The sequence below is a fragment of the Temnothorax nylanderi genome, unplaced genomic scaffold (genome assembly GCF_030848795.1).
Source record: "Temnothorax nylanderi isolate EJ_2023f unplaced genomic scaffold, tnyl_v1.0 TNYL_tig0117_pilon, whole genome shotgun sequence".
Classification (NCBI taxonomy): Eukaryota; Metazoa; Arthropoda; class Insecta; order Hymenoptera; family Formicidae; genus Temnothorax; species Temnothorax nylanderi.
This window is the reverse complement of record NW_027249179.1, coordinates 180,097-201,702: the sequence shown is the minus strand read 5'-3', so window position 1 is coordinate 201,702 and position 21,606 is coordinate 180,097. Positions and strand designations below refer to the sequence as shown.

Sequence of the window (21,606 nt, the reverse complement as noted above, 5' to 3'; positions counted from 1 at the left end):
ATCATCGAATTATTGTCAAGAATCATTCTAGATATGATATAACAACCACGTGTCAGCAGCAAATGTAATTATACAAAAAGATCTCGTAAAAAATTATATTTTATTAAAAATAGAAATAAACACGCAAACGTAAATTTTTCTTAAATAAATATTTTATTCAAAGCAATTTGAGTTGCCAAGTCCGATCTTAGACAGACGCAAACTAATTGTAAGGAGAAATTTTACTCACCTGAATTGCATGGTATGAGCTCTGAACGTTGAAACCCCGCCAATTCTTGAGTTTCATGGGTTTGCACGTTCGTCCGATCTATCACGCAGCAGCATTTGCAGATTACCAATTCAAAGTAAACTCGAAACCTGTAACAGTTAATGCGTTCCATGATAATTATATTTTGTAAATAACACTCTATTCATACAATTAACCAAATTACAATGCATTTAAGCAAATTATCGTTAATGTTATAAGACAACGCGGTTTGCGTGCTCACACACACAAGTGAAATTTAAATTAAATTGGAGAAAATGATCGCGAGCGAGATTAGTACTTTGAATTCAGATCGGGTAATAATAATCCCCACATCTATTTTTATCTTAAAATGGAATCAATTAAAACTTTCAAGTAAAATTGTATGTAAGAGATCCAGAGTGTACTATATTTGTAATATAGCCTTCGCCATTCTTTAGACCTACTATTTTCAGCAGATCGATGATGACATAAATTTTCTATGTTTTTTTGTTCAATATGTTTTTATATCACTAAAATTACTTGCATTAAAGATAAAAATATAGTAAATTTTATAGTATAAATGAATATATGGACATATATCTATAATGAAGGTATCTTTATTATATGAATATTTGATTGTTATTATAAATATTTTATATTGATATTAAATATAATAGGCAGAAAATTAAAATTCTTGAAGCTATTAAAGATTGTTATAACATTAATTAAAGGGATCTCGCTCGTGTCTCAAAACAACAAAGAACAAACAAAGGCCAATAATCGAGCAAACAGTATAGATGTCAAATTAAAAGAAGAAATAGAAAAAAAAATTTTTTTTTACATCTACTGTTTGCTCGATTATTGACCTTTGTTTTTTCTTTGCTGTTATAACATTAACTTAGGCATCGCGTTAATTGTATTCTCAAAGTCACCTTTTACTTTATTTGTTAATTTCTTAAAGCTATATATTTTTAAAATAAATCCTTCCAATCCAATTATTTCTTGCTACAAAAATAGCCAGGACACATTATTTCGGTTTGAATTATTGACGTGAACGTAAACAACATCACGTAACCAACATACATTGGTTAGGTTTCCAGACATAGCCCTAGTAAATGACCTATTTTCTTATTCGACTTCCTGACCAGGGTCTTGACAGCTCGTTCATAACACTCTTAGAGAGCTATGGCAAAGTTCTGTTTTTGCTTTTGTTAGACAATGCATAGACATTTTCTGGATCTATAGAGATGTGCTATAGAATTCTAATACGTGTTATAAAAGCAATTAATTGTTCTTTCAAAATTTGATCTTATAGCTTTTCTCCTAATTTTCTTCAAAATATGACATATTTTTTAACTTAATTTCGGGAACTGTTAAAATCAGCGTTACTCCAAATTAAGTGAAAAATTGAATTGATTAATTATTCCTTGATATTTGTATACATATGTATATTGAAAAATATTTAATTAATGATGTTATTATTTGAAAATATCATTAATCAAAATTTAAAAAGAAACGTAATCCATTATATAATTGTATTAAGTAAATGAATTCTCATACATAAGATTTATTAATATTAGAGAGTAGTATAAAATAGCATGTGTTTTTTCTTCTATTTAGAATTCAAAGAGATCGATTCATCTAGATGTGCCAACGATGGTGAGTCAGTGTTTTTCACAGTTTCTGAAATAACCGAGTATTACAATTGTGCAAATATTTCTTTGTCGCATAGTTTGAATGGAGCGTACGATCGGAGATATCTCAAAAGTTATCTCAAGGGCAGGCCCATCCACTCGTATAATGCTATTAAATCTGTTGATCATTTATTTTTCTTATTTTTGGAGCGGAAGAAAACAAGAGTGGAAACAAGTATGTATTCTGGAACTAATAGTAACATAATTCCTATTTATGGAGCGGAAGAAAATAAGAACGGAGAACAAGTATTATGGAACTAATAGTAACATATTTTCATGAAAATGTTAATTACATCTATTTAAATAAAATAAATATTAAAAATGCAGAAACTTAAATATATAATGTTTTGTTATTATATAAATTAATTCCGGATTTTAATTTTGCCTTACGAAAGAGTAAATATTATACATTGCCAAAATCTTGAGATTACTCGATAATTACTTGTGCGATAAAAGTGTAATAAATTAGTCGTTTGTTATGTGGTTTCAAAATATTATTGTGATACGATTAATTGTAATTAAAATGTAATATTTTTATTGGAATATTAGAATTAGCAAATGGATATAGCAAATATTGTTCATAAAATTATTTTTTTCCACCAATGGATAAATATAAAGTTTAAAATTACGAAGAGAGCAAACAGTTGTACGAATCTCATGGTAATGCACACATTTTATGTATTCGTAAATTTAAAGAATATTAATCACAATTATGTAAAATTCATGTATTTAATATGCAGACTCTATTCATTAATTAGTCAGGTAGTAAAACGTTATAAATCATACCGAATAATAACATTTTATTATGACAACGCCAGCAATGTCCATGTTCGTGATTGTTATGCGATTGCGTTATGTCATTTTAATAGGAATGATAATTGAGTTCATATAGCTCTGCTGTGTACGTTGTGGCAACTGTGTTGTGCGCAATGGTCCTTGGGTACACAATGGTAGAGAAATGCAAATTTTGTGTATGATATTATGGCGCTTTCGTAGTTGAAGATGTTAGATTTCGAATTCAATCAATTTCCTTTTGTGACACAAGATGCTAAGTCTTTGAAATGTGTATTTACTCACCCAGTTCATTGAAATGGGTTTCCTCATTGTCAAGACAAATCTACTAGACAGTGGACATGACAGAATAGATATTATTTCTTAAAGTAACAAAGCTTTGGGAGAATGTAATTTTAATATAAGTTATACACGTACATATAAATTAAAAATTAAGTTTTTAATATAAATTTCTAATTTAACTGAGCGCTAAGATTGATAATTAGAATTTTGCTGCAACGCTAATTAATATTTTTTTACTAAATTTCTCGTAAAAAAATATCGTTTTCAGGTTTATAAAATGCGCTTTTTTAACAACCAATTTTTAATTATTTTTGTTAAAATGTTTTTAAATTTATTTGAGCTAATATATAATATGCAGTTTCGTAAGACAAAATAAAAACTTTATTGCAAAAATAAGTTTGTGTAATAATAAAAAATTATATATTTAAATTTCTGCATATTTAATATTTATTTTATTTAAATAATATGTGACTATATCAATTTCACGAAAATAGTTTATGTTTATTCAAATTATTAGTTTCGTAGTGCTTGTTGTTTGTTACCTTATTATCAAAATGTTTATAAGTATTTTTCATTACTCTCCGAGAAGAGATAAAATAGATTATAGATTATAGAAAATTCAGTATTTTTACTTGTTTTTCTTCGATCGTTTATAGCTGTATTAGATGTAATACAGAATGCATTCCGATATTCACGGTCAGTACTGAAAATCTATACCTTTCTATATTTTATGCCACATATACTATAGATTTTCAGTACTGACAGTTGCTGACAGTATAAAGTATAAGTATCGGAATGCAGCCAAGTAATACACAGTTAATGTGGGTAATTATTGGTGGTGTGAACGGAAAGATTGTCAGGTGTCTGGACACCAATGGAGTCGTGAGGATATATAAGCGATAGCAGACGGTAATAACAAGATTTCTTCTGGGTGCAATGAAGAGTATCTGATGGCTTATCATGTTGCGTCTGGTAAGGCATGATTAGTTTTCAGAGTGAAGGAACTTAGAGGATGGAACACCGGCGAAGTTAGGCTGCCGGGAATCGATATGCGAATGTAGAAATGTATAATTAGAATGTGAACTGAAACTGTCTGTGGTTAACCGAGGGATCGATGTTCCGGCATTATTGATCAGCGAATGCCGTTACGAATCCGCCAGACTCATAATATTGAAATTTTGCGCAAGCCTATATGATCATTACAAATCGTATCTAACAGCACAGAGTAATTATTTTATGAAAGAATTTTTATGTAATCTTACAGTTTGAGGAAGATTACTTTTCTCTATACATATATTTCTTAAAGAAAGCGATTATAATTTAATTTATTTGGAGATAATATTAATCACATCGGGACAATGAGATCATATAATTCTATTCAAAAGTTAGTTTTGAATGAAGATTTCAAGATGAGGGATTATGTTTTTGACAACATTTCTCGAGATTCGTCTTCATCCCTTTAAATTGTCGAAGACTTTATGTAATCCCCAGAGTTGTTCAATTTTTCAACGTATTACGTTCGATCGGATAGTATAAGGATTGACGTAAATCTCACCTAATGCATGAGTCTGGGATTTAATTAGTTCAATGCTAACGCAAAAGCTCGTCGAGCGTAAACTTTTTTTCACACGTCATGCTGTTAATCTCATTGTAATCGTATTATTTTATCTGTGACAATTAGAATCGCGAAATTTTTTCACGATTATTATTTTTATAATAAAATAAATTAAATCTTGCATTTTTTGCAAAATTAATTATGAATGTTACATATAATTGGATGATATATGTAAATCTTCTTTAATATCTTTTGTATTTATCTTTGTATTTATCCATCATTAATTTTACTACTAAAAAAGGAATTTAATCTGTATAGAATTTTATTTCTAATTTTATTGTGTAGTACAAAAAACATTTTAAAAATTAAAACACATGCATATAAAATTATAAAATAAAATTGAACTCTCACGAATTATATATTATCTAAAATGGATTTTATTAAAAATATAAATAATTGATAAAAATCTGTATTTTTTAAATGATTGTATTTTTTTGTCGAGGCATGATTTTTTGACAATCTGTATATAAGAAATAATGCAAATACCTGTTATTCATCCAGTAATATATGATCGGATTTACCATAGAGTTGGACATAGCGAGCCAGTAAAAACTTAAATATACATGTTGCACATAACTGCTCTCCGCAAAATGACGATGATGATACACAAAGATGAAAAATCCCTGATATGGCAACCAGCACACCGCAAATATTGTCACCACGATAATGAACATCTTTACCACCTGCAACCAGTTAAGAAAGGAAATATTAAAACAAAGTATAAGGCTATTATACACTCTTTCAACTGTGAACATTTTGATGAATTTGAAATTCCATGAATACAAATTATTTAAAACCACGGTTATATCCCAAAAGAGTGCTATATGTGTATATGTAGAGAAGAGGTTATCAAGTTTTTATAAAATTCGATAGATGCGATGCGATTTTTGCAGTTGCATAAAGACGTTGTTTGCAAAAGGCATTAGTAACAATTAGTTCGCACCTAATTCCGAAACTTAGATCAACAATGTTGACTGTAGCATGCTCTGTTAACCAACGCAACAGTATTAAGGAGTGCTTAATAGGAATCTATTGTTCTGAAGTTTACGCTATAATGTTCACATTGCGTTCGGAAATAGTTATTAATTTGATACTGCCAAAGAGTAAGTCCAAGAAGCAAAATCTAACGTAAACCATACAAGTAAGCTTATTTACTATATATTATTTTGATTCTCTTGAGATATTTAAACAGATAACCGTAAAAAAACATCTGATTTGCATGCAAATGAATTCTAAGTAAAATTGCAAACAGTTTTATAATCATAATATGACGATGACCTACTTCATAGAAGCATGTTTTGAGATTTTCGAATAATTGAAGTGTAAAAATTTTCTACTTTATTTTTCTTTCATTTTCTGTGAAAATTTAATCATGCAAATTTTTTCGATTTTTTAATTTACCGTTATTTTTCAGAATTTTTTCATACATTATCGTCTTTTTGAAGAATTCGAAAAATTTGAGAGAATGCAATAATATGTAACATATAAGAATATATTTATTTTTAAAGTTTAGTAGGTACTTTGTAGTTGTTCATTGATATACATTTTACGCATTACTTACGTTAATGCATTGTATAGTAGTTATTCTGATGATAATATGAAAATACTCAATAACGTACCTTGCGTTTAGATTTCATCGATTCTTTTTGGTAATGCGTAAGTTCACCAATCGATTTCGATCCCCATAACTTTCGTCCCATGCACGTGTAACAGACAGCCATCACTGACATGGGAACCAGATACGTTACAGTGAGGAATAAGAGATTGTAGCTGTAGAATAAATGATTTATGTATAACCATAAAGTATGCCGAGACATATACTGAGACTTACTACCAAGTTTTATTAAAGCCGTAACTCGTTTCATAAGAAACACGCGGCTGAACGATTACTCAAGCAAGGAGGCAGGGAATCCGTTTTTATTAATTGAGACGTGTTTGAGTTTAAAATGCAATATGGTACGGTAGAGTAATTGCAGTATAGTAATTGTTATAAACATTTATATTTATTTCGAATTAGTATCGTATGCATTATGTATATCATTTTGTATTATTATTTACGATTCAATAATTCGAATCAACGTCTATTTACTTCATTCAATTCAAGAAATTAAACATGATCAAGAAGAAGTTTTATTAAAAAAGTTTCAGTATATACTAATCAGTATAACGTTTGCTGCAACAAGATTGAACGTTACATTAATTCAACATTACATTAATTATTAGTTATGTTATTTTTGGCTTGAAATATTACAGGAATTGTGTTCTAATATGTATGTTTGTATTCTGATATGTATATTTGTGTTCTAATATGTATATTTGCATAATAATTGTTTTCTAATACAGATGCAATTTCGATTTTGTTCTTTCAAACACTTTTGATTGGAGTTTCAATTTCGAGTTCCAAGAGTGAAGTGGCAATCACAATCGTTGGATAAGTTAAATTGCACATAACAAAACCATTCTGATGAAATTACTTGAGATTTGTGATGGGATTATTGTGTGGAATTATAGATAGAATCTATGCAAAACTTGATTTCCATTTATGCGGCAATTGTATGTCACTCCCTGATGAGTTTGATCGTCAGTGTTTTAAATTATCCTATTGCACGCTATTAGATCCAGCGATATTGTTACATCCGTTGTTAAATAAGCTTAACTTAGGAGTTGCTTCGAAGATTAGTAGGGACAGAGGTATTCTCTCTGTAAACTTCGGCACGATGTTCTTCGTAAGAGGAGAATAACCGTACTAACGATAGTAAGTTTCTAGACTATTCGACAAATGAAAATTTCTCGGATATATATCTAAAGTTCTACCTACGTGATGTATACGAAATGTTATCCTGAACTAACAATAAAATTTATGGAGATATTTAGTTAAAGATTAATATTTTCTTATAAAACACTAGATTATGGCCATTGTGGCCACTCTTCAGACTTTAAAAAAGTTAATTTCGTATATATTTATCAAGAAAATATCTTCTAGGAATATTTTCATGTATATACCTAATTAATTCCTTGCTACCTAAACATGCAAGGAATATATGATAACTGATATATTGTTTAGAACATCATAGATTTCGATAACTCTAAATGACAATTTTGAATAAGCAGAATTGTGTCTACATATTTAGACAATTTATTTCTCAAAGGAATCTACGTAAATCTTATAGTTTTTACGATTTATTCTATGTATTGAAGTTATTTTATTAAGCAATTTATATTATTTTACCACTTACCGCGAAACGAGATATTAATGTTTTACCGAAAATACATTTTTGACGATTGCGATCTCTCTTTTGTGAGGTCATCGCAAACTAACAAGAATACGCTATAAATAAAATTGAAATAATAAAAAAATATATTATACTTATTTGATTCTATTACAGTTGAACGTTTTCTCTTAGGAAAATAATCCACATTTCCTATACAATATTCCTCTCGCCAATGAAAACTTTTCTTTATAAAGGAGAAAAATCTCGAATTTTGTTTTGTTCTCTAAATTAATCTCATCTTGTTTGCTATCCGTGCAGAAAACGGAACCTGAAGCGTATTTAATATTGACTTTTCACGTCCAATACTAGTTTCGTGTTTTCAGCTTTTCTTATATTTTCGTCAGACAATGTAATACATACTGTAAATCGGTTTTACTAAGTTTGGAAACAATCCGAAGTTATCTTATTTTTTTCAGTATCGAATCGCTATTTATTTAAAGGAAAGTTTATATTTTGTACATTTTGTTACATACTGTATGGACAGAAATCTTGCATTGTACTTTTTCTTCTGTCATATTTTAATTGAAATCTGATTCTGTTTCAGCAAATATTTGGTCTTTTTCTCTCAGCAACTTTTTCATTGTTAATATCAAACAATTGTTTAACCATAGAATATCACTCTATTGAAGTCGATTGAAAAAATCAATTATAGTATAAATATTCTTTAAATATTTTGTTCATATATTAAAATATATTCTGTGCGCATTATTTGCAGTTTGCGAATTAATTTGTTTACATATTTACTTTTTATAATTTTAATTTTGTTTTGCATAAGAATAAGTTATAGTAAGCAAGAAGATTATATAGTGGGACGTTTAATAAATAAATATCTCTAATTAATAAATTGACATGAAATATGGCAATGCAATGAATCGAGTGCAACCATTCTAATTAGGTCGTGCTACTCTTATCGTCGCCGGTGATGCATTGATAGCAAATATATGGAGCAATTTCCCGTTCCATCTCCTTAGGATAATCGTCTATTCAATCTCTTTCGCATTTGTAATGGATCGTGTACATGGTGTTTACAGAAACTTCTTTCCGCACGCGATTTCACGTGGCGCGCCGCCTTTCCTATTAAAAAACGCTGAACAGTCCCTGTTTGACATGTAAATTTACATATTTCTGAAGTCCATTACACCGAAACCCATCAAGTTTTGCATAAAGGAAATTCAATAGAAAGCTCACTACTTACCAATATTCTGTTTTGCTACGCAAATAGCCGCCATCGGGCCACAATAAGTAACAGGAAATTCTGGTTGTTCCGTTAGAATATCTGCAATTGATTATACGTCAATTTCTCGGAGGTTATTGAAAGAAACATGGACAGCGGTAACAAATATTATCAGAAGACTAAACTTTTAAATGTATATAATCTATATATCATAGGTACACATATATGCTCTTCGTGTTCTCGAATATTAATTATAAAGAGGGGAAAGTTTTATTTTTCGTAAAGTTTCTTGTAGGGATGTAGGGAAAAAAGTCCCTTTATCAAACCCGAGAAGAAATAGGTTTAGGGAGAGATGGATATAAAGAGAGAAAAACAATGTGAGGGTTAGAAGTTATTTGTATGGCACATTGGCTACGCGATAGGAAGCAGAGTAAAGAAATGTTCGCGAATATGAATTTTCCTTCTTTTTTCAAAAACTTAATAGAAAAAATTTAATAACAATAAAAATGTTAGATTTAATTTCTACAAAACGCGATTCCAGAACATTTCCGGTTTTAAGTTAGATATGGGTAATTATATTGCGTGCATAATGATGTTTAATGTAGTTTGCAGTACGATAATTTATCTTTTTTTTTTTAAATAAAAAGCTACTTTTAGCTCGTTAAAATTTATGGAATTATTTATTACAGAGGAGAAATACAGTTGGCTCTGAAAACGTACGAACAGCTTTAGAAGCAGACGGTCGGCTTTAAAGGGTAGGATCGGCTTTAAGAACTAGTAAGTAGATACATAATATCCTTATAATGAGAAATTTTGTGGAAGTAGAAAAAATTATAGTCAGGCATTCTTCTTATTAAATTTTACATTTCGGGAGATGGAAACAAAATGGACGTTAAAATTTTCTTTTATTACAAATAGCAATTTTCATTGTTTTTTTTAAATATCCACGCTGCCCGAAGCAATCAGTATATATTATTGCAAAAAGAAGTAAACAAAGAGAAAAATTCATAGGCGAGAAAAGAGTCAGCTTTTCTGCCGGCTCAGAACGATAAGAAACTTAAAGCTTTGCTCGGCTAAGAGCGGATTATCGAACAAGTATATAGTCTGCAAATTCTGCAGCGTTTAATGTTAAAATAAAAAAGAGTAGCAAATTCTCTTTTCAAATTTATACTGTCATTATTAAAACAATTCTATCTTCAAATTTTAATCTGATACGCTTTGATTGACGTTATTCCAATTTTGGGTGACGTCTGATTTATCAATTTGCTTTTACTCACTTAAGCAAAATATGGAATGCTACTTACTTTATTGCTTATTTTATTATCGATAATAATTTGCCTGAGAAATCTGACAGTGAAATGTATGTAGGAACGTACAATGCATAAACTCTGTTGTGAAATAACCTGTGAAGATAAAACCGTGGAAATCTATAGGCGCTTTATGGCTATATTGATGCAGATGACATTATATGCGGGTAGATACGTACAAGCTTCATGAAACTAAGGCATTGTAATTGAGTCGTTACCTGATAAAGGGATTACAAGCCAAACCGTGTCCCCGACTATAATACGTTTAACAAAAGCCTTTCTGTCATACGAAACCAAAGTGTTTTAAGCTAAACGTATCCTTATGAAATTTTTTACCAATTTCTAATAACAAAAATACAACATTACAAATTGTATATAATTAAATTGCCGGTAGTTTTAAAATTATGAGTTTTGATCTCTTCTCCCGCGAAACAGATATATGGGAAGGTAAGTTTTTACGGGAATGAAAAAAAGTAATGTATGATGCCGATATACTTTCATGCACTGAATATATATAAAGTATCAGTTACACTTCAGTACTATCAGTAACATAACAATAATTTTATGGTATATACATGTACAGTAGATCCTCATATAACACGGATTTGTATGACACAACGGAAAAATTTTAATATGTGCAGTTTGTCTTAAAGTAAAACAAAAAATATTTTACTGTTATATCTTTAATATTTAAATTTTTTATAATACATTCTTATATCTTTTATGAATAGATATGTGTTTCCTTATACATACATAATCCATGTATGTATAATCTATGTGACCCGTATAATACGGATTCATATAACACGAAACTTATCCTCCGTGTTATACGGGGGTCTATTGTACTGTCTTCTCTTTTCTGTCAAAACATATAAAGGAAGTTTACATTACTATATGAATTTATTGATATTTTTAGTAACATTGAAAATAATCAAGACAATATATATATATATATATATATATATCAATATAATAATAAAAAATACAGAATGTTTGTATAAAAAGTAAAAGTAATATTGCATATCTTTTCCATTTTGCTTATATGCAATTAAAATGAAAAATACGCAATATTAGTTTTTACTTTTGCACAAACATTCTGTATTGCCTTTAAGTTACGCTGCGTAAGTAATTTGATATGCTTCGCGGCATGCAATGTATCCTTGTAAACGTGACTAGCATTTCACATTTACAACGTAATACATTTACTATGACGAAACCTGAAACGTAAATGTGTTCTTCAGAGAATGATCTGCAGTGATTTGCTGCATTATAAGACATTATAAGAGATAACATACAAATACACATATAAATTATAAGAAATAAATATAAGGTACACAACATGAAGGCCGTTATTGGCATAAACATCAATTGTCACTGTGATGTAAAATCTATTATAATCCCTGTTACCATTTTTACACTTGTTATACTAATTTTTCAACTGTATGTGCAGATATATAAATTTATAATATTTTAAAATAATACAAGAACTCAAAGTCAAATTATACATGCGTTCGACATTAATAAAAGTTTGCTGAACGATTTGTTTAATTATCATAATTACCTGCGCAATGATGTTGTGGAGTATAAGAGACACGGGGTCGCTAGGGCAGACGAAATGCCCCAGATTAAAATTAAAGTAATCACTGTCCTCTTGCGAGACATATGGTGTTTAAGAGGATACATAATGGCCATGTACCTGCAACAAACGACACACTGGTGCTGTTTAATATTCCTCGACAGATTCAGACAAATTACTGAGATTTATGGCGCTTAATTCTGTATTGTTATCATCTTTTTCGATAAGCTTTTCTCGATTTTTATAAAAAAGTTGTATAATAACTTTAGACATTATCATTTATCATTGTCGAACGTTTACAAGGACAATTATGAGAAACAGTGCTTTGTTGCAAAACTTTTGCAATTATGGAAGGTATTTAAACACAGATAATGTTCTTATTTATTTATTATTTTACAAATATATTTGTACTATTTTATATAACATTCTTCTTCTGAGCATTCTTTTTGAAAGCGATAGTTACTCCAAATTTATGACAGAATTTATCGTTAATTTTTGTTTATATATTTTTATTCAAATTATTTAATATGCATACAAATTTTGTGAAAGAATGTGTACTTCAGATAATAGCTGTTTCGCATGTAAGCCAGAAATTCGAAATGCCATCGCGCGAAACGAAGCAATTTTACGTTAAAAAATGCAGTTGCGTGTAATAAAAGTGTAAATTGCTTGCTCCGTTGCGAATTATACTGATATTTTAGATCGATTCGTTGTATGTTACACGTAACACAGTATTCCATAAAATATAACTACTCCAGATTATTGTACTAGGAGAGACTGGTGCGCTAGTTGTTACACTTTTTTGACCTAACAAAGTGTATGACCAAAAAGCTATGAGAGTACAACGTGGTTTTTGATGCGTAATTTCATACATTAAAAATGATTTGTTAATTTTAACAAGATAATATTCCGGACGTTTCGGCTTCACATTGAACCATTCTCAACGGTGTAAAAATGAGTAGGTAATTAATTACACCGTTGGAGGTTGGCTCAGTGGAGCCGAAACGTTCGGATTATTATCTTGTGAAAATAAAAATAAATCATTTTTAATGTATACAATTATGCACCCACAACCGTGTTGTACTTTTATAGCCCTTTGGTTACCACAATTTGTTTGTTCATTATCGAGAGTCTTAAGTTATTTTTTCTTTTTATTTGAGTTTGCTTTTTTAATTATTTTTTTTTAGTCAACCTATAAATCGGATAGATATTACAGAGAGATTTATCAAAAGCTGTATGTTTAAACTATATTAAATATATTTCTTTATGTAAAGTTATTATTTATTTATCTCACATTAATAAAAATCTTAAAAGGCGACATTTGTAACAATTTACAACTGTCACAACTTATCCTATATATGAGGTTCTTTTAAATATATTAAGTAAAGATAGAAAAATAAAAAACTGTGCAGAAGAGTACTTTTACTAATGACTTGAATAAATATTTTTGTAAACTGTCGAATAACGTAAATACGTACTTACATATATTGTGCACATTATATGTATATGATAAACATAACTGTGATCAACTTTTTATTTTTTGTTATTTTAACAATTAAAATACAAGTAATAAAAAACATTGTACTATAAAAGTCTGGAGAAACATAATTTTTATTTTTTATATATCTGTTAGAAAAGTACAACATAATTAAAATAATTGTAACGAACCTTTTCTTAGAATTAAAAAGTTGTAATAACTTACACTGGCATGACTAGCTCCACTCTGCCATATTTTGTAATTAAGATTATAATTAAAAAAATAAATTTTTAAGAGAGATTAACATAAATGAAAATTGTATGTCATGAAATAAAGATTTTAAAGAAATATTACAAACTTCAACGTATAATGAGTAGATTTAAAAATATTACTAATAGATAATTACTAGAGAGAGAGAGATAATATATTTTATTTATTTTACTCTAGGCTACAGAAAACGATTTTTATCTTCGAAAATGTATTAGGGATTTTATAAACGACCACACTAAATTACTGATGTAATATTCCCGAGACAATATTTCTTATACAGTGCTATTATCTTTTATTCTGGAAATATATTAAATGTAATAACCAGCCACAACTAGAGCTCCAGTCTCTCCTTTATATTATTGCAGGGTGTATCGTAGCATATGGGACCAACTTCCAGTGATGGACAAGAGATACAAGAACAACGAAAAAAGTTTATATTAACATGTGTCCTATTTGACCTTGTTTCCGAGTAATCATGTTTGTACTCCAATAATGTGAACTACTTAACGTTATAAGAAGTGCTCAAAATGGCCACATTCGGCCTGAATGCAAGCTTGCAGTCGTCGTGTCGTTTTTTTGATCTTGTATCTCGTAGGTAGTTCATGTAATCGCTGGAATGTGTTCTTGTCTGGAAGATGTCTATTAGAAACGATCCGCGTATAGGTAGACGTTTTGCTTCGACTGAATTATAATCGGCAAATATACATCTAATGCATATCTGCCATTTCCTGATTTGAATACTCATTTATTCTTATTTCTAACAGCAAAGTAGTGAATTATTAAGTGTTCCTAGCAAGAGAATGAATTGAAGAAAGTAAACTTATTGAGTAAAATGTGTGAAATTTAGCTTTAATATTTTACTATTATTATTACACTATTAACCACACAACTGTCAAAATATACCATGGAACCATGACAGCCGCTCATGAAGTAAGCGCAACGAGAAAACCAATCGGCATCGCGGAAAAGCGACAACAATACTTCGATAGATTCGAGTATCGATGAGATGCCTTTTTTTAGAAGTGGACAAATACAGACCGACTTTTTTCATTGTTTTTGTGTCTCCTGTCCGCTGAAGTGGGTCCCACATGTTACGATACACCCTGTACACATGATGTGGTTCAATAATAATACTATGTATACACTTTTTACATAATCAGTAATACAAATCTATATCTCTTATCTCTTGTTATAATAAATGCAACGAAACAAAACACGTTATATTTAGCAATATAAATAATTTTTAATAAACTTTGGATATACAGTTCATAATAGACATTAATGTATTAACGTATTGACGTAGTAAAATAAAATCTTATTTACAATCGTTTGGCATTTGAAAGGTAAAGTTGACAATCGAAGACAATTACATTGTTTTAACGTGATGTTAACAGTAATTAGAGTTACGCAAGTAGAATAATGTAGCGTATGATCCATAAATTATCATGTGTTTCTCGCAAACATTCACCAAATTACAAACTAGTCTCTTGCTTCGACATTAGCATTATTGCTCTCATAATGCTCTCCGCGCATGCACGCAATAACAACAGTTTACCAAGTTCACCAATCAAACAGGTTGCAATAATTGATTATTGATTACCTTTACCGGTAAGCCTATGCGGATTAGACGACATTATTCCATGATTGGATTTTAATTATTTAAATCATTTTCAAGTATACATAAGAAGTGAAAAAAATGTAAAATCTGCAAAAGAGAAATTATTTCTTCTCATTTTTATCCAAGTAAAAAAACAAATAATATAGAATTAACAAAACAAAAAAAAAGCGAAAAATTTATACAGGTTCTTTATTAAAATTGTATATCGGTGCTACTCGAAGATTTTAATAGTGTTATTAGATACGATTTATCTGACAATGAGTGTAACATATTTTGTTAGTTAATCAAATGCGAGAGTAGGCGAAAAAAGGTTACATATAAGATAACACCTGTTATAATAAATTATTCGTGGCAGAGGTTCATGAATTTAATTATGTGTTTCATGGCAGTTTCATTCAGTCATCGTCAATTTTCGTGAGAGACAAATAGCCCTTATACGTTTGAAATACGGATCCTGTTCATTTTCCATGCAATAAACTGTTCAGCGAGAGTTCCCACGGGGAAACTAAACTTGACAATTACTTTTGTTCTTCCGAGATGAAAGCTAGAAATGTACAAATCTACAATAGAATTTCTCGCGTAAGTTTCTGCGTCGACCTAGATATAATCAAAGAACCGAGACCATCTCTATTCTTCTCGGTTAAGTTCACGTAGATATCATAAATTGGATCTTTTCTAACAAGAAATGCTATCGAATACATATTTGAAAGCAGGATAGTTTGTATACGTGTCGAATAGCTCTGTGTGCCAATCGTTATATATACGTGTGCTAATAATCAAAACTCCTCTATCCTTTGAAATCTTAATTCTCTACCATTTTGAGTTTCGAGACATTTCTCTGTTTAATCTTCTCATCAGATAAATGCAAATGGTGAAAACTCTCAAGAAGACATAATTGAATTAAACAATGAAATTTCTCATATCGTATTTTATCACTGTTACTTGACTGTTTATACTGATAATAATACTAGTCAACATTAAAATCAGCGTAATAAATACAAATCAAGAAACAAATTAATTTTTTTAGTTTGTAAATAATATTTAATAATATATAATAATATTTAATATTTATATGAAAAATTGTTTTCGAGTACCGCGATATGTTATGAAAAATATCAATATAAGTGCTTTTCAGAAAATTTATGGAAGCATTTTACGCTTTGTCAAGTTTCAATCTTTATTAAAGTTTCAATAAGCATAGTTAAATATGTTACTTTAGATTTGTAAGGAGAAACGAGAATCTAAATAAAAGATGTTACTTAATTAATTTAATACAGAATTTACTTTAAATAGCTGCAATAACTAATCATCAATAGTCGTTAACTTTAGATAAAAATTCGGAGTGAATTTAAAAACGCATTCCTGCCGTGAATTCCACCTTTTCTTAACTACGCAGAAATGCAGATAAATGTAGCCGTCATGTAGTATTGTACGCCAGAACAATAAACGACATAGACAGAATGGCTCCATTGTTTTCCACGTGAGTTTTTGCACGCATAGGTAACTACCACCGCGAGAGGTATTTCAGTAAATCCGTCGAAACCATAACGACATTTCACGTCTGCATATAGCATTCTTGCATGCGCGGTAAGAATTACAATCCTGAAGCCAGTTTGCAAACGGTTGTACCGATAACCTGTCTCGGATAACATGTCGAGTTATTTGTCGCGGTAGGTTGAAATACTAATACGCGAGCCGTGAAATTTGTGTAGACCGTGAAATTTGAATATTATACGCGAAATATGAATCTTCGCTCCCCAAAGATAACTCGTTTACTTGCTAATTTTCCGAATATTATTAAAAACTATCACGAAGAGGCAAATTTAGCTACTAATTAACTCAGTATAGTTAAATTTAATAGATGTTGTGTTTGAGATATTCATCAAAACAGTAAAAAAATTAATTAATGTAAGTCATCCTATATACCTACATACATATGTTACCGACTTAAAAATGTTTTAACATGATAAAACGATACGCGAAAAGATTATAGTTTCTATCATTTTTATCTTGAGTCGTATACTAACTGAATTACTAGTACATCGCATTACAAAGAGGAACGTTATCACAAGAGAATACTCTTTTATCAAGCGAAGGAAAGGCCAAATAGAATTAACTGCAAGCGAAATCAGAGTATTTCTGATCAAAGCAATAAAGAATAGAAGGTAAATTTCCTACGGATCGTCCATTGTCGCTCTATTTTGCAAAAATTAAATTCAATATGATTTCTTAGAATATGTGTACAGCTAACTTTGTCATGTCTCTTATTTATGGGTTAGCTAAGCGTATTACGATACGCAGGTGTGATACACTGGCATGGTACGAAGAGATAAAAGCTGCAAAATAGTGTCTAATGAATGTTTAATGGATAGCAAATCTAATTTCCGCCGGGTGGGTTGTCAGTCCAACTCATGCATGTACAAACCATAGTACGTGAGAAGCATAGCTATCCCGAAACCGTTCGAACTTCGACTTCTCTTCCATTGATCAGTACGTGAAACGCATCGTAAAATGGAAATGCATCGGTACCCTAAGATACTTAAAATAATCTGTTTTTATCCAATTGCATCTCGGGAGTCGTATGTTCTAATGTTTCCCATGCTCGAAATTCTCTAAATAACTTTCAATATGTATTGCGATTACTAAATTACTATTATATATTGTTTAAAATTGATTGCGCGTTGTCATCTTTATAAGAGTATTAATTTTTCGATTCGATAGAATAATAACGTAAAATGCAGCGAAATATTGAAATGCAAATTTATTTATCGAATATTCTCAAAATGCTAACCGAAAAATTGAATATTTTATGGCTTTATCGGCAAAACCATTGGCAAAATTGGATTATTGACTGTTGGCGTTGATTGATCGTTAATTCACTTTTATCTTTAATGAGCTGTTATTAATTGATGGATCGCCAATCGGATCGGAAATTTGTTAACAAAAATTTGTGGAATACTGATAAACTTGACTATTATGACTGCAATGTTATGACCTTTTACGTCATCTCGATATAATAAACAATCTGCGATATATGTATGCGCGAAGTTTATAATTGTATATACATAATTATGTACGAACGTTTAACCAAACGTTCGTTATAATTTCATCGTTTCACTAATGAAAACATAACGAAACAGCATGCTAAACTAATCTAAAATCTTATTTTAACTCAACGATTGGCATAAAGTTTATTTTTTACCAAGTGCAAACAATCTTAAATCAAATAAAGCAATTTGTCGACTAAATTAATCTAGTTTACAAGAAGGGCATTGATAATTAAGCCATTGGTCCACTTTTCTCAATTGGTTTAGAGAGTTTGAGAGTAATCTTTGATATTTGTGTTGAGCATGAAAAATTGGATAAATTGGAAGCTCAAAAAGTTAAACTACAGTTTCTTACTTAAAGATATTTGAGTCAATCCCCAAGTCCATTCTCTCCGGTCTCCGCATTTATTAGACAATTTGAGTGATTGTTAATTAATATAATCTCTTCAATAACTTCAAAAGCCGGTCGTGATCCTTTTACATCAATTAGCGTTCATTATATTCACCCCCATTTCTATTCCTAAAGTTCCGTATAACTTTAGCCTCAGTTTCTAGTTTGCGGTTAATTTACCGTAAAATAATTTAAGTATGGAACTTTAAAATTCCTTTTTTATCATTATGTTTTGCCACAAGTAATTAGTTGACAACTACAACACTGAAGTATAGTACATAATTATTCTTATTATTAAACGGCAGAAATTTTATAACTTTGACGATAACTCTTTTTTTAAATTATATTCGAACATTTATATTAAGCTCTATTCTCGTTTACTAAAGAATAAATTGAATAGTTGCAACTTTTCTCAAGATGCAAATATATTTTATAATTATAAAAGTCAAAAACGTATGTAATAATTGAATAATAAATATTTTAATTGAAAAACATTGAATATGTTTATATAAAAATATATAATGTTATTAAAAGAAAATAGCATTTATATAGTATTTATTAATAACTTTCTATAAAGTAATTTCTATAAAATTTATAAAACGTTTATAGTATACATATATATGTATATACTTGTGTTGTATACTAAATATAATTTTAGAGGTGTAATATATGCTGATAAATTTTGGTAAACATTTCAAGAAGATTATAAATTAGTAATATTTAATTCTTGTTATACTTTGACCACTCTTCTATGATCATTATACTAACAATAAATGGTCAAAATTTATAAATGAGATAGCAAAATATCTTGACAAATTTGATATAGCCATTAAAAATAAGAAGTCCAAATAGGTTTTAAATAACTTTCTGAGAAGTTATTTAAAAGATTTACTAGGTTTGTAACAGATGTATAAGAATTCTAAGATGTTATATAATTTTCCGGTTCTATTTTTTGATAGAGAAACGAGATAATTTCAACTTTTGCACTTTACGGTATTTTTTAATTTACATTTGAAGCTTCCGTCAAATCTACATTTAATTAACTTTATACCGCTTGGGGCGCATGGGAGAAGATTAGATTTTTTTATGTTATTAAAAAATACTTGCGCATGAAAGTCTTTGTGCTTAACTTAGGGAAATAAAGTTGAACTAATTTGTAAGATATAGATGTTTACATGACAAGAAAAAAAAACGCTTTTTTACAGTCAATATGTTTAAAAAATATAGTTTATTCGTTTATTCTACAGAGATCACCGCATGTATGGCAATTTCCGCGCGCACTGCGCGTGCTTTTGTTCGATTCCCTGTTTTCTGCCAATTTTGTTTTAAAATGTTTGAAAAGTGTTCGTTCGCGAAGTATCTCTTTTCTTGTGCTCTTCTTGAATTTCTGGAATAATTACTGGAATAATTACTACTGTTGCCTAACCGAGGCACAACCGTGTGACTTGTTCTATGAGGCAATGAGTTGCGAGCTTGCTCGTTGACGAAAAGTGATACGAGAAGTCCGGCTGGAGTATTGCTACTGAGATCGTCGTCGTCAGCTGCGTGCGACGTCGCGCAGAGTCCAGACCCTTCAGTCCGAAACGGACTTCTCACAGAGATCTTTTCACAAGTATGTAACTGCTTCAGGCCGGCACGTCAGCGCTTCTGGCTGGTTTACATGGCGTCCTCAGATCAGAGTTACTTTTCGTCCTTGTAAGGCTCTGGCTCATATTCTAGCCTTCAGGACAGATCTGACGGACTTACCAGAAGTCTCGTTTCAAATGGTACAATTTCTTGCCTCAATGTGTTTCATTGCCAGACCGGAGTATGCTTTCAGCCTGGTAAGGCTCTGGTTTTTTATTCTAGCCTTCCGGGCAGGTCTGGTAAATGCTTTCACATTACTTTTGAAGTCTCGTTTACAAATGGTACTAATTCTGATTCTCTCAATGTGTTTCATTGCCAGACCGGAGTATGCTTTCAGCCTGGTAAGGCTCTGGTTTTTTATTCTAGCCTTCTGGGCAGGTCTGATAAATGCTTTCACATTACTTTTAAAGCCACGGTAAACAAGGAGTCAATTCATTCATTTTCTGACGTTCGCTTAGATCCGAACTACTTCAAAAACCATATCAGCTACGGTTTTGTACACATTATATTTCGAATTTTTTTCTACTGAGTTTTTAATAAATACGGAAACAAATAATGTCTAATCAGATCTGCAATAAATAAATTATCTTTGTGATATAATAGATATGAAAGAAATAATAGAAATCAAAATTAATAAGAAAATAATGTGATAGTCTTTTTCTTTCTCGAATGTGGAACAGAACGAATTGGATAACAATCTGTAGCCTTCGGGTTAACTGCATCGATAATCGAGAGTAGTGGAATCGACGAGCATGAATTTGTACCTTATCTCTTTTCTACCCTCCGATCTCGAGGATTATCACGAATAACCTTCGTTCTTTATCAAAAAAGTAAGAAGGAAATTTACTCTATATGTCAGATACTTTGTAGTTTGTTTAATTTTTTGTAGGCGCTTATTGCATAAACTAATGTAATATAATAATGTATATTAACTAATATAATAATAATAATAATAATAATAAAATTAAATTAAATGCAATAGTTTTTCAATGATCTATTAATTATTCTTGATATATTTTAATAAATTAAAAAATATTTTAATAAAATATTTTAATAATTAATATATTAAATATATTAAAAACATTATTTAACAAATATTATCTTTATAATTTTAATGTTTATTGCTGCATTATATTATTTCATATTGCTACGAGAAGATATTAAAAATTAAAATATGGACAATATTGAAACATGGACAATATATTAGTTACAGATTTACATTGTGTAAAAGAGCATTCT

General features: G+C 29.9%; 1 protein-coding gene across 1 annotated transcript in view; it reads right to left on the bottom strand.

Annotated features, from left to right (window-relative positions):
- Window positions 1-21,606, bottom strand: part of LOC139776353 (tachykinin-like peptides receptor 86C) — a 54,157-nt gene that overhangs the window by 6,252 nt on the left and 26,299 nt on the right. Inside the window, exons 3-7 of the mRNA XM_071712925.1 lie at window positions 11,924-12,058; window positions 9,077-9,157; window positions 6,229-6,379; window positions 5,096-5,292; window positions 230-357 (exon numbers count right to left, since the gene is read on the bottom strand). Coding sequence (XP_071569026.1) covers window positions 230-357; window positions 5,096-5,292; window positions 6,229-6,379; window positions 9,077-9,157; window positions 11,924-12,058 — 692 coding nt within the window. The remainder of the gene's footprint in view (window positions 1-229; window positions 358-5,095; window positions 5,293-6,228; window positions 6,380-9,076; window positions 9,158-11,923; window positions 12,059-21,606) is intronic.